At 46.7% G+C, this 14747-nt stretch overlaps 1 protein-coding gene across 15 annotated transcripts in view; it reads right to left on the bottom strand.

The window, feature by feature from the left end:
- Window positions 1-14747, bottom strand: part of shank3a (SH3 and multiple ankyrin repeat domains 3a) — a 1286992-nt gene that overhangs the window by 241907 nt on the left and 1030338 nt on the right. For all 15 annotated transcript variants that reach the window (XR_010977672.1, XR_010977671.1, XR_010977670.1 and 12 more), the window contains one exon: window positions 4902-5037. Coding sequence is in view for 12 of the 15 variants with exons in the window: in XM_068059355.1 (XP_067915456.1) it covers window positions 4902-5037 (136 nt within the window). In the remaining 3 variants the exon portion in view is untranslated. The remainder of the gene's footprint in view (window positions 1-4901; window positions 5038-14747) is intronic.

The raw sequence follows: 14747 nt of genomic DNA, 5'->3' as shown, positions 1-14747 counted from the left end.
TGAAGTTGCGATCCTCTTCTCCCAATCAAGTGTAACATTCCTCCTTGTAGGCGTGCTGCACCTGGATGAATAATCTTAAATTTGCACATTCCAGGACGTGAGACTTAAATAGACCATAAAAGGTAATACAGAGGTTTACAGAGAACACACTTGACAGAAATGGGAATGCACGGGTGTCACAGCAATGTAAATACATCTTTCACTAAATGTTCCTCACCAACATGTGTGTCCTTTTCTCTGTGCAATTGATGTGTGCCAGCATTTGGCGCCAAAGCCACATCCCTCTGCACCATTGGCTCTTCAGAAGAGCCAACGTATGCAATATCATTGCCATGTCACCATTACACATGAGCGTCTCCACGGATGCAGCGACATGGCCATTGGCTCAGTCAGCTGCTGCCTCTAATGGTTTACACAGGGATGCTGCAGATGTGGACTGGTGCACAGCAGGTGAGCGAGGGTGATGTGTGGCTTGCAGAGCTCATGTCAGTTCCTATGGAGCAGAGAGCCTTTGTCTGATAAGCCACTTCCGTACATCCCTACCTCACTGTTAGCCCTGCGTGCAGAGCCTGGGTGCACCTGCCCTTCCTAGCGTCTTTCATGTTGTAGGTCCTCAGCATCCTCATAGTCCAATGAAGAATCCTGTTGATGTCTCTCCCCCATCATGCCAGGCCTGGCCCCTATTGGGTGCGTAGTTGTACAGAGCAGCAAAGAAAGGAGCTGGCCTTTTCGGCCCGTAGTACAGGGCATCACCCTATCCATACAGGCATTGGAGGCGCTCTTTCAGCATGCTGATCTCCTGCTCAATGGTGGCTCATGTAGCTCAGTGGCTGGCATTGTATCTCTTTTCTGCAGCAGTGGTGGAGTCTCTCACCGGTGTCGGGAGCCATGTCTGCAAAGGATAGCCCTTAGCTCCAAGAAGCCACCCCTCCATCTGAGCCAGTTCAGTGAACAGCGGTGGCAGCCTGGACTGGCGCAACACCCAGGTGTCATGGCAGCTGCCCAAGAAGCAGTCACATATTCGCTGCAAGCATCTGCGGTGTTCACATACTAGCTTCACTTAGATTGAGAGGGCTCCTTTAATGGTGACATCTACAGGTGGTAGCCTGGCAATTGGCCTGATGGCCACGAGTACAGTCTATGAACATTACAACCTATGGTTCTCCGGCAATGCTGCCAGAACCAATGGCCCTCTGGGCCTGGCTGTGAGAGTCCGTCCTGAAGCGGACATATTCGCTGGACTTACAGTGCAGGGCATTGGTGACCTCCCTGATGCAGTGGTGCACTGCTGACTGTGTGACCCCACAAAGGTCTCTGTTGGGCCCCTAAAAGGCTGCAGAGGCGTCAGGCTTGAGAATCACTGCCACTATGAGGAACAAAGGCATGGGATGTCTACCAGAGCCCATGGGCTGCAGGTCATCCTTTAGCAGGGCACAGAGACATGTCACCACCCTCTCTATATGCGCAATCTCCTCTGACACTGGTGCTCTGACATCCGATGGCATGTCATGTAGGGCCTGTAAATGCATGGCGACCGTAATGGCGGGCTCCCCTTGGGGGATGCTGCTCATGATCAGGGGCCTCTACGTGGATTGCACCTGTCTGTTGGTATTGCCTCTGGCGCATACGGATCCTCACGTGCAGAGGATCACACAACGTAGGATGAGCCATACCGATTTCCATGTGATAAATAAAGTTGAACCCTGCATGTATTCGAAGGTTCCCAACAGGGCATGGATTGGTGTTGACGGATACGTCAGTTGCTTTCCTGGATCAACCATGTGGCGTGCCATGGTATTGCCCATCTTGGCCAACACTCAGAGTGGCACAGCATGACCACATCAAGATCCTACCAGCCAAATCAATTTCCCCCACCATCCATAAAACCTAAATGCTCCTGCCCTTTCTGGCACCCTCCCCACACAAGGTGCCTAGTGTGCCATTGCCCCCTCACAAACACAGAGCGTACATGGTTAACGAGGGATGGCACCTCCCTTCATGCCAGCACAGCTTTCCCTCCAGTAATCCCAGACCCCCCTCCCTTTCAGAATACAGAGTGAGACCCTTGCTTAGCCCCCCCTCCCTTTAAGAATGCAGAGTTAGACTCCTGTGTATCCCACCTCCCTCCTCCCTTCCAGAACGCAGTTATACCCGTGTATCCCCCCCTCCCTTCCAGAACGCAGAGTTATACCCCTGTATATCCCCCCTCCCTTCTGTAATGCAGAGTGAGGACCCACCGGCTTTTCAGATTGTGAACGGGACGGCACATGACGGCCGCCCGTTCAGCGAAAAATCCAGCAGTGTCGGTGGAGAAGCGGCGGGCTGCATAATCAGGATACGTAAGTAATCATTACCATATGTTGATTGTGGTGCCGCTGCTATGCGGTGGGGGGGCAGCATGGAGGTCCCGCCGTCGCTGGTAATATGCAGCGGACCCCTCTTGACATCGCGGGTCGAGGGGCCGGTAAAATTCAGCCCATTGAATGAAGGGACCTTTACTCTGTATATAACTTAAAACTTCATGACCCTGGAACACATGCTAGCTCGTTGTACACATTTCACTTCCTACTCTAACTCATTCTTTGATGATCCTTCACGCTGTCAAACTTTTTGCCTCTCAAACTTTCCTTTCTCCTGCAATCTGCAGACATTTAAAGCCCAACTATTATTCAACTAATTTTTGTTAGTATCGAATCTCTTCTACTCTTTTTAACCTTGACGATATCCTGCCTTGACTCTTCACCTGGGGTTGTCAATTATACAAAAAGTTGAAGGGTAAAGCTCCCTCTGTACTGTCTACCATCTTCATATTCCACACCAGCCACCCTGTATTCAAACCACATGATAACTTTTCAACTAATATTTATTGGGAACTGGACTGGATGCTGTTATTCATTAAAATTCAGATCATCAGAATCCCAAAAATCAACAATGTCTTGACATACTGTCCCAACTAGAGTCCCAACAAAGAGACTTTCAAGTCCTCAGTCTGAACAGGATTTCAATCAGGGTCCCACAAAACAAAAGTCAGTCTTCAAACCCAATCTACAACCCAATTCATTGCAAAGTGGCAACGATATCATTAGAACCACCAAAAGATATTTCAATTTTGTATGTTGCCTTATTAGATCAATGTTCATTAAACTTAAACACAATTTACCAAATAGATGAATAACACATTCAACAATAATTTGGTTGAGTGTGCATACATGGCAGGTTGCACTCTCACACAAATATCAACACATTTCACAAGCCATCTTTCCTTCTCACCTATCCCCTCAATTTCCATCCCTCTCCTCCTTCTCGTTTGAAGGCGTTGATTCCCTACTGGTCTATGACCTGTTCTTCCCTTTGATACCTTGTCCAAGTGACTATTCTTTTTACGTGAACCCAGACATTGAATTTTAGCAGACTGTTTAATGGCAACGAACATCACAGCCAAGCCCGATTCTGTCCTCGCCTGATGTCCACACATGCACATTTCCAAATGGGAGTGCTTGGTCAGGAGTCAACTTTTCTCCTCTAGCCCCGGGGTGCAAATGACAGTTGAGGAGAACTACCACTGTCCCTGCTGACTTAAGCTAACTCAACACATACCAGAGGTTAGAACCTGGGACCTTCCTGGTCTGTATGGCTGTCACTCACTGAATAAGCATTTGAATCACTCAAGAGTGGATGCAATTATGGATGGTCCCACGAGCGTGTGTTTCATAAATCAGGCTCAGTGAGAAGCAGTTTGCATGTTAAGGTTTAACCCTTTCACTGTGTCACAGGCTCTCAGTTTGATAAATACCCATCCAGGTGGTCATTGTACTGAACAGCAGAGATTCTTGCTCCAAAAGACTACTTCTGTTTCAATCCTCTCTCTTTCCTCTTTTAGAGAATCTCAACATTTAATGTTTCAGCTTGGAAAAACATAAGGGCAATTTAGTAAATCTGGGATGCTTTATTAATCTTGGACTAAAGCCAGACAATATGATGTGGGGGAGGGGTGTCAAACCATTCGCCAATTGACTGGGGGGAGGGGCTTCAAACCATTCTCCAACTGACTGGGGGGAGGGGCTTCAAACCATTCTCCAACTGACTGAGAGGAGGAGCTTCAAACCATTCTCCAACTAACTGTGGGAGAGGCTTCGAACTATTTTCCAACTAACTGAGGGGAGGGGAGAGGGAGGGAAGCAGGGGAGGAGAGGGGGGGGGGGGGGTGGGGTTCAAGTTGTTCCCAAACTCATTGAAGAGGAGGGGGCTTCAGCTCGCAAAATGACTGACATATAGAGAGAGCTTATATTAACTCCTGAGCTACTGTTGGGAGGGGAGTTTAATTTGCTCCCTAACCCCAGTGAACGGGGTCTTTGTGGAGTTCCCACACTGACTTAAGGAAAACGTGTTTCAATTTGCTCCCTAACTTGTTGGGGAATGGGGATTTGACTCATTCCCAAACTTTGGAGAGAGGGGGTTTTGACCAGCTTCCTAACTTATTGAGGAGGAGGCTTCAACTCGCTCCCAAAATGACTAAGATGTAGGGGTTCTTCTGACGAGCTCCCTAAGTGATTGAGAAGACATGGCATAGGTTCATTCTCTGATTCACTAGGATGGAGTAAGAGAGACAAGCTTTGTAATTAAAACGGGCATGGAGGGTGAGGGTTGGAATTAGACTCTGAGTAGACCTTTCCATCTCTTACAGCAGATGAGCTGCCCATCTGGCTTGAGTATCTTGCACCCAACAGCAGTGTAACCCACAGCTCTCTTTGTGATGAATCATGATACACACCCAACTTCAGATAATGATCAGTTGCTTAGAGATATTCTCTGCAACCAGTACCATCACCAGAACCTTCTGTCAATTAGTGAAAGGGTGAATTCTGACAGTATTCTCCAATTACAATTAACTGTCTCCTGACCTTTTTTCCTCATTCCGTCCTCCAGTTCTGGCTTTCGGCTGACTGTCACCACTTTCATCAGCAAGTTATTCCCTCCCTGTCGGATCATAGAGACCACCTGCTTATGTCCGACTTTCACCACGTTGACATTGTTGACCTGCAAAGGAAGACAAGTGTAGTTCAGACCATGACCCTTTTGCATGCTGGACCACGTGCAGCCAGTAAAATGGTTGTTGGAACAAAAAAAAGTGTTGAAACACAAGGGACACAAGTGAAGGATTATGGATATACAAAGGAGTACAGCTGAAGGAAACTCTAACCACCATCTCCCAGCTCAGAATGTGCTGGCACCACATGTCATATCTGTCAGCACCTGTAAGGAGACAAGGTGAGTTCTTGTGTCCTGTGTAGACTTTGCAAGGTTCAAAATATTAAGTGCCACAAATAGTTGACTGACGACAATAACTTTTTCACATTGATGGGCCTGCTACATTTCCAGCACTTTCTGCTTTTATATTGAGCAATGAGATACTTAGGAGTGAAAAGGGTTGTCCAGGGTAACTGTTTTCAACCAAGGTAGATGAGTTCCTGGGTAGTAGTAGTAGTAGTAGTAGTAGTAGTAATAATAATAATAATAACAAAACAACAACAACAACAATGGATGCATTTTTACTTTTACCACCAGGTGCAATATAAGTGGTAAGCAACCGCTCACCCATTTCATAGCCCACATGATTTTTGTTTCCATCAACATCCATCAGGTAGAGTGAAAAACGGGTAACTGTTTTGCACCACCCATTTTCTGAACAGTGGTAAGACTTCATGTCATTGAAGTGGAATGTGTAAATGGGGTCATCGCAATTGGAGAAGGAGTTCAGGGAATTAGGGGAGTGTAAGATGCCCAATATTCACCAGACTATAAGCTGTACTTTATCAGTGATTCTCTACACCTAAATTAGGGGGAAGGAGGATCCCAGGGTTAAGACAGACATTTGGATTCATCAATCAACACACAATAAGCTTTTCAGATCTAAAATTTCCTTTGTTTAGGTATAGTATCCTCACACATTTAATAAATTTAGTTTGGTCAAAAATCTGTTCACTTCTTACACAAAGATTCAGCATGCAGACACTCCAGGGGCAGGTACAGCCTGGGTTAGATACAGAGTAAAGCTCCTTCCCTCTACCTTATCCCATCCAAAACTCCCGGGTAGGTACAGCACAGGTTAGATGCAGAGTAAAGCTCCCTCTCAACTGTCCCATCCAAAACTCCCAGGGTAGGTACAACACAGGTTATTTAAGGAGACTACCTCTTTTTCTACTCTCTAGTTTTAAATTCACCTCCAGTTCATACATCAGCACTTTGCACAGATTGGAAGGTGCCTATTGGTTGGTAGATTCTCAATCTGTTGCTTCTTGATTTGATGGCCCACTGCAGCTTCATCATCGGTCTTTGAACACAGAAACAATTTCTGTTGAAATAAATGTCTGTCAGGTGTACGCAGGACTTAGGTCCCTTTTTACAGCCATATAAGTTTTGCTGGAGGGTAGAGGTCTTTTTGACACCAAACAACTCAAGCCCCATCGAGCATAGAGGAGAATAGCTATGAATGGCCACTCAGTGCAGGGACAAGCGTAATGATGTTACCAGGGCTAGCATAGTAACAGGAGGCAGCCACACATTTCAAGAATGTGCTAAGCAGGTGTGCTATCATCAACGGTCCCTATCTTACACTGTGTTGACATACTTGAATTGTGTATCAACAAGATGGAAAGTAGCATGGTAGACGGCTGCAATGAAAAGTGGTCTCCCCTAATGTTTGGGATCTCGCCTGCCATGAGGACCTGTTCCAACCCAAGGCCACAGATTGTGCCTGAGTTAGGAAGTTGTGCTGGGTGTTGCAGCTGTGGGTTTGTGATGAGATTTTTTTTATTTCTTTCTCATACCCCACATTTTCTGTTCGTGAACCATAATCATGAAACCCTACTGTAACTCCTTCTGTGCAAGAGTTACAGTGTGAGGCAGAGCTGAGTTCACTGGGTGGGGCACAAAGAGCATGGGTGAGCAGTAGCAACTGGGAGAGGTACACGAGGAGCTGGATGTTGAAGGTGGAGAGTCAGCTTACATCTCCTCATGCCTGAAGAGCTTGGGGAGCAAAAGCTTGGGGAGCAAAGGCTTGTTGACTCTGTATTTAGAAGAATGATGATTACAGAGTATCAAGCTGAGTTTAGAAGGTTGAGGGATGATCTAACTGAGGTACATAAAATGATTACAGTATTTGATAGGGTGGATAAACTATCTACTCTGGTGGGGAATTGCAGAATAAGGGGCCATAATTATAGTTAGGCCATTCAGGAGTGAAATCAGGAAGTCCTTTTTCACACAAAGGGTGGTGGTTATGTGGAACTCTCTCTCCCAAAGGCTGTGGGTGCTAGGGGTCAACTGAAATTTGCAAGACTTGAGATCTATAGATTTTTATGGGTAAGGGTATTGAAGGATAAGTCAGTAATTAGAGTTGAGGTACAGGGCGACCATCTAATTAAATGGTGGAACCAGCTTAAGAGGCTCAATAGCCTCCTCCTGATCCTATGTTTTTCTTCCACAGACCTCAGAATTCTGTTTTCAAGTGCAGGGCTTCATATTCAAGAAGACTATCCCTTGTGACTTCGACAAACACCAACCAGTTACAGGCTGGGTCTCATTGATCTCCTAGGCACCTGCCAATCAGTAGCTGTACTGAGAAATGTGCGGTGCCGGCGGCAAAGCAGAAAGGGGTAAAGATAGTGTGCTGTCTCGGCCAGCCCCTCCCTCTGATGCCTGCACAAGACCAGGTTGCCCCGCAGCAGACCTGCAGCCCAAGGCAATTCCAATGCAGCAGTTAGCTGCCATGAAATAAGGGCCATCTCAGATCCAGGAGCCTCCTACTGCAACACAAAACACACACACAAACACTAACACACATGTGCACTAACACTCATACACAAACACACACACATGCAGTAACACTCATACAAACTAACATATACACTAAAACACATACATTCACTAACACACACCCACATTCACTAATGCTTTCGCGCATGCATACATACACACACACATTAACACTAACACTCGCACGTGCAAACAAAGGGCCAAATTTAATGCGTGTGGCATGGCTCTCAGCGGCAGATCAGGAAGCGGCCACTGTCATCAAATGGAAGCAATGTGGTTGGCCAAACCCAATCACACTACAGCTGGCTGATTAGTGGCCTGGAGGCGGAGTCCCATCTAATTATGTCGCAGGGGCCACGAAGCGCCGATCTCTATCACTTGATGCAGAGGCAGGTGCTGGCACCATATATAAAGTCCTGCCACAGACCTGCAGTCAGTCCTGCTTTGAACGCTGCAAATGTCAAAGCAGCACCCCAGAGAAGGAAGTCACTCTAGAGTGGACCCTCCAACCTGAAAGCTGACCAATGCTGACTGTAGGAACCTGAAGGCTGTCCAGTTTTGAATTCAACGCAAGGAACTCGGCTCAACTTGGCAATCAAGCAGACGGCCAATAGGGAACAGGAGACATGTTGGAGGGAAGACACTGGGCCCCATGGTTTAGGGATGCCTCCCTGCAGGTTCTCCTCCAGGCTGTATGGAAAGGCAGGAGCTACTCTTTCCAAGGGATGGTAAGAAGAGACCCTCCCATCTGACCAAGGAAGCCTGGACAGAGATAGCAGCAGAGGTTAGCAGCCGTGGGTCACCCCACCGCCCCCACCTCAGTCTTGGGTGCAGTGCAACAAATGGCTGAATGACCTCCTCCGCTCTGCCAGGGCGAGTCCTATATACCACTCTCATCATTGAGAGGTTGTATGTTGCAATGCCACTTGGTGTGGGAGTGACCAACTGAGCGCTAACAAGGGGGAGCAGCAGCACTAGGTGCCTTATAATGCATGATTGCATCTCGACGACAGCCACATGTCTATCTTTGTTTATTCCCTTCACGTCCCTTGAGAGCAGACGTATGAAGGAGACATTCAGGAGTCCCCATCTTGGGCCAAAGGGATGCCAACAGCATATGCATGGTGCTAGTCTTTGTGTGGAAACTCACAGTGTCCCTCCCTCTGTCTGGAGAAATCAGCCAATAAGGAGTGCATATTGCAAGCAGAGCGTGGAGATACGAGTTTGGTGAAGGGGGGAGGAGGTGCTCCTTTTTTCTACTTTTCTCACCCTCTAGTATTTGGTTCTTATTTCGGTGCAGTGGAAGGAGCTGGTTGGTGAGTAACTGGTAAGCTATTCTGCTTATAATAAATAGTCTGTAAAGTAAAGGCATGGCAGGGCAACTCGGCTAAGTGGAATGTACAGCCTGTGACATGTGGAAGTCATGGACGCACCATGTGTCCTAGCCAAACACATCTGCAGGAAGTGTCACTGGCTGCACAAGATCGAGCTTTGGGTTTTGGAATTTGAGCGGCACTGGAATCACTGTGGTGCATCCGCGAGGCTGAGAACTACTTGGATAGCACTTTTAGGGAGGTGGTCACACCGGAGGTTAGGAGCATGCAGGCAGATAGAATACCTGGTGGTCACCCATTCCCTAAGAGAACCAGGCAAGTAGTGTAGGAGTCCCCTGAGACGATCTTGCTCGCTAATTGGTTTTCCATTTTGGATACTGTTGAGGGTGATGATTCCTCAAAGGAGTGCAGTCAGAGCCAAGTTTCTGGCACCACAGGTGGCTCAGCTGCACAGGAGGGGAGGAAGAAGATTGGAAGAGCTGCAGTGATAGGCGATTCATTAGTTAGAGGAACGGACAGGTATTTCTGCAGCCGTAGACATGACTCCAGTGTGTTGCCTCCCTGGTGCCAGGGTCAAGGATGTCACGGAGCGGCTACAGGACATTATTCTGGGGGAGGATGAACAGCCAGAGGTCGTGGTCCACGTTGGCACAAATGACATAGGTAAGAAGAGGGATGAGGGCCTGAAAGCAGATTTTAGGGAGCTAGGAAGGAAACTAAAAACCAGGACCTCAAAAGCAGTAATCTCAGGATTATTCCGAGTCCCATATGCTAGTGAGCATAGGAATAGGAGAATTGAGCGATTGAACACATGGCTGGAGAACTGGTGTAGGAGGGAGGGCATCAGATTTCTGAGGCATTGGGACCAGTTCTGGGAAAGGTGGGACCTGTATAAGATGGATGGGTTGCATTTTAGCAGGACTGGGACTAATATCCTCGCAGGGAGATTTTCTAGTGCTGTTGGGGAGGATTTAAACTAGATTGGCAGGGGGATGGGGACCAGAGAGGGAGCTCAGATTGGAGGGAAGCAAAACTGGTAACTTGTCAGGGGTGTGGGCACCAGGAGCAAATATCAGAGAGGAATACCAAGGTGCACAGATTACTGGGGAAGATAGATAGCACTAGAGTAGGGAATAGTAAGTTTTTAGGTGGGGTCAGAGTAAGGGAGAAAGTAATAAAGTCTAAATCAGGGTTAATGTGCATGTATGTGAATGCATGGAGTATGGTTAATAAGATTGGTGAGGTACAGGCATGTGGAAATATGATGTAGTGGCTATAACAGGGACCTGGCTCAAAGAAGGGCAGGACTGGGTGTTAAATAAAAACAAGAAATGCTGGAACCACTCAGAGGGTCTGGCAGCATCTGTGGAAAGAGCAGAGTTAACGTTTCGGGTCAGTGACCCTTCATCGGATGAAAGGTCACTGACCCGAAACGTTAACTCTGCTTCTCTTTCCACAGATGCTGATAGACCTGCTGAGTGGTTCCAGCATTTCTTGTTTTTATTTCAGATTTCCAGCATCCGCAGTATTTTGCTTTTATCTGGGTGTTAAATATTCCTGGATACAAGGTATTCAGGAAAGATAGGAAAGGGAAAAAAGGGGGAGGGGTGGCGATATTGATTAAGGAGAGCATTGCAGTGCTGGAGAAAAAGGATGTCCCAGAGGGGTCGAGGACAGAATCAATTTGACTAGAGCTAAGGAACAAAAAAGGTGGAGTTACATTTCTCGGTGTTATCTCTAGGCCACCAGCTAGTGGGAAGGACACGGAGGAACAAATTTGCAAGGAAATTACAGAGAGGTGCAAAAATTATTGCGTAATTATAATGGGGGACTTTAATTATCTGAACAAAGACTGGGATAACAGTAGTGCAACAGGCAGTGAGGGACAAGAGTTCCTAGTGTTTCAGGAAAATTTTTTTTTACAGCAGTATGTGGCTAGTCCAACAAGAAAGGAGGCACTGCCAGACCTGGTTCTTCGGAATGAGGTGGGCCAAGTGAATCAAGTATCAGTAGGAGAGCATTTAGGGGACAGTGATCATTGTATCATAAGGTTTAGGCTGACTATGGAAAAGGACAAAGAACAATCCAGACTAAGAATAATTAACTGGGGGGAAGGCTAACTTCAATGGGGAAAGAATGGAGCTGGGGCGAATAAACTGGAGTCAAAGGTTGTAGGAAAAACAGTAGCTGAACAATGGACTACCTTCAAAGAAGAGATAGTTCAGGCACAGTCAAGGTATGCTCCCTCAAAGGGGAAAGGTAGGGCAAACAAATCCAGAGCTTCCTGGATGACAAAAGAGGTAGAGATTAAGATAAAGAAGAAAAAGTATGCTTATGACAGATGCCAGGTAGAAAATACTATTGACAACCAGGCTGAATATAGAAGGTCCAGAGGGGAAGTGGAAAAGCAAATAAGAGAAGCAAAGAGAGAGCATGAAAAAAGACTGGCAGCTAGCATTAAAGGGAATCCCAAAGTTTTCTATTGGCATATAAATAGTAAAAGGGTCGTAAAAGGAGGAGTGGGGCCGATTAGGGACTATAAAGGGGATTTACACATGGAGGCAGAGGGCATAGCTGAGGTATTAAGTGAATACTTTGCACTTGTCTTTACCAAGGAAGATGATGCAACCCAGGCAATGGTGAAAGAGGAGGTAATTCAGACACTAGAAGGGTTTAAAATTGATAAAGAGAACGTATTAGATTGGCTGTCTGTAATTAAAGTGTATGACGCATCAGGACTGGATGAGATGCATCCAAGCATACTGAGGGAAGTGAGGGTGGAAATCGCAGAGGCACTGGCTATAATCTTTCACTCTTCCTTAGACCTGGGGTGGTGCCAGAGGACTGGAGAATTGCAAATATTGCACACTTGTTCAAAAAAGGGTGCAAAGATAAGCCCAGCAATTACAGGCCAGTGAGTTTAACTTCGGTGGTGGGAAAACTTCCAGAAGAATAATTTGGGACAAAATTAATAATCACATGGACAAATGCGGCTTAATTAAGGAAAGCCAGCATGGATTTCTTAAGGGAAAATCATGTTTAGCTAACCTGCTGGAGTTTTTTGAGGAGGTAACAGGGAGGGTTGATGAGGGCAATGCAGTTGATGTGATGTACGTGGACTTTCAGAAGACGTTTGATACAGTGCCACACAACAGACTTGCAAGTAGGGTTATAGCTCATGGAATAAAAGGGACGGTAGCAAAATGGATATGAAATTGGCTGAGTGACAGGAAACAAAAAGTAGTGGTTAATGGATGTTTTTTTGGGCTGGAGGAATGTTTGTAGTGGAGTTCTCCAGGGTCAGTGTTGCTTTTCCTGATATATATTAATGACCTAGACCTTGGTGTACAGGGCACAATTTCAAAGTTTGCAGACAATACGAAACTTGGAAGCATTGCAAACTGTGAGGAGGATAGTGTGGAACTCCAAAAGGACATGGACAAGTTGGTGGAAAGGGCAGACAGCTGGCAGATAAAGTTCAATGCAGAGAAATGTGAAGTGATTTATTTTGGTAGGAAGAATATGGAGAGACAATATAAAATAAAGGGCACAATTCTAAAGGGGGTGCAGGAGCAGAGGGACCTGGGTGTACATGTGCATAAGCCATTGAAGGTGGCAGGACAAGTTGAGAGAGCGGTTAATACAGTATCCTGGGCTTTGTTAATAGGCAACATAGAGTACAAGAGCAAGGAAGTTATGTTGAACTTGTATAAGACACTAGTTCGGCCTCAGCTGGAGTACTGCGTCCAGTTCTGGGCGCCGCACTTCCTGAAAAAAGTGAGGGCATTGGAAAGAGTACAGAAAAAATGCACGAGAATGATTCCAGGGATGAGGAACTTCAGTTATGAAGACAGATTGGAGAAGTTAGGACTGTTTTCCTTGGAAAAGCAAAGGTGATTTAATAGAGTATCAAAATCATGAGGGGTCTGGATAGAGTAGACAGAGAGAAACTGTGCCCACTTGAGAAAGGATCGAGAACGAGAGGGCACAGATGTGAAGTATTTGGTAACAGAAGCAAAAGTGGCATGAGGAAAAGCTTTTTCACGCAGCGAGTGGTTAAGGTCTGGAATGTACTACCTGAGAGAGTGTGGTGGAGGCAGGTTCAATTGAAGCTTTCAAAAGGGAATTAGACTGTTATATGAAAAGGAAGAATATGCAGGGTTACAGGGAGAAGGCCAGGGAGTGGAACTGAGTGAATTGCTCTTTCAGAGAGCCAGTGCGGACATGATGGGCCAAATGGCCTACTTCTGCACTGCAACAATTCTATGATTCTGTGAGATGTCCAAGACCACTGGTGGAGTTCCCAGCACTGGAGCACTGATGCCAGTAGAGGAGCAGGCCTTCGAACTGGCTGGAGTGCAGGGCAGCGGGCAATTGTGGATGGCAAAACTGAAGTGGCAACCCAAGAGAGTGAGGAGGCATCAAGCTCACATAGCCACCACTGGACAAATGGAGATTCACAGCAGGCATAGATGGGAGGAAGAGATGTGAAGCCCTAACCCCTAACTGTGTTCTTTCATGCAGGTCTCCTGCTGTACCTGCATGCTAACATTTTGTAACTCCTGCACTAGAACACCTAGATCCCTCTGTACCTCAGAATTTTACAGTCGTTCTCCATTTAAGTAATACTCTGCTTTTTTATTCTTCCTGCCAAAGTGAACAACTTCACCTTTTCCCACATTATACTCTATCTGCCAGATTTTTGTCCACTCACTCAACCTATCTATATCAGTCTGCAAGCTCCTTATGTTCTTTCTCAACATATTTTGCTACCTATCTTTGTGTCATCTGCAAATTTAGCTACCATGTCATCACTCCCCACATCTAAGTCATTGATATAAAATTATAAAAAGTTGAGGCCCCAGCATGGACCCCTGCAGGACTCCACTCGTCACATCCTGGCAATCAGAAATGACCCATTTATGCATACTGTTTTCTGCCAGCCAGCCAATCTTCTATCCATGTTAATATGTTACCCCTACGCCATGAGCTTCTACTTTGCACAATAACCTTTTATGTGGCACCTTGTCAAATACCTTCTGGAAAACCAAGTACAATATGTCAACGGGCTCCCCTTTATCCACAGCACACTCCTTCAAAGAACTCCAAGAACTTGGTTATACATGATTTTTCTTTCACAAAACCATGCTGACTATTCCTGACCACCTGGAGCTGCCAGAGGCTATCCGCAGCCATGAGTGGATGATGGAGGAGTCCATCCAGGCCATGAGTGCTGCCTTGAATCAGGCGTGTCCAGCAGGTCAGCCAGTGGATGCCGGAGATATGCACAGACCTGCATACCAATGCATTGTCCATGAGCTCAATGCAGCAGTGGGAAGGCAAAATGGCGATAAGGTACCTGGAGTATCCTTCAGGTGCGCGTCCATCTCAGGTAAGCAGGGAGGTGCAAATTTGCCTTGCAAGGCAGGAGGAGTGGCTGCCTTCCAGATCTGGGGGCTCCTCTCAGGGTGCTCCGAGTGTGGACAGAGGCCCCTCAACCCCTGTGCCAGAGACCCCAGGGCCTCCAGTAACAACGCTGGCAGAGGGGTGGGCAATGGGGCAGCCTGATCAGCAGCCTGCCTCCACTCCGGCTGCAAG

The sequence above is a fragment of the Heterodontus francisci genome, chromosome 27, assembly GCF_036365525.1.
Source record: "Heterodontus francisci isolate sHetFra1 chromosome 27, sHetFra1.hap1, whole genome shotgun sequence".
In the NCBI taxonomy this organism is placed as follows: domain Eukaryota; kingdom Metazoa; phylum Chordata; class Chondrichthyes; order Heterodontiformes; family Heterodontidae; genus Heterodontus; species Heterodontus francisci.
The sequence above is the reverse complement of the archived record's forward strand: the minus strand, read 5'-3'. Positions and strand labels throughout refer to the sequence as shown.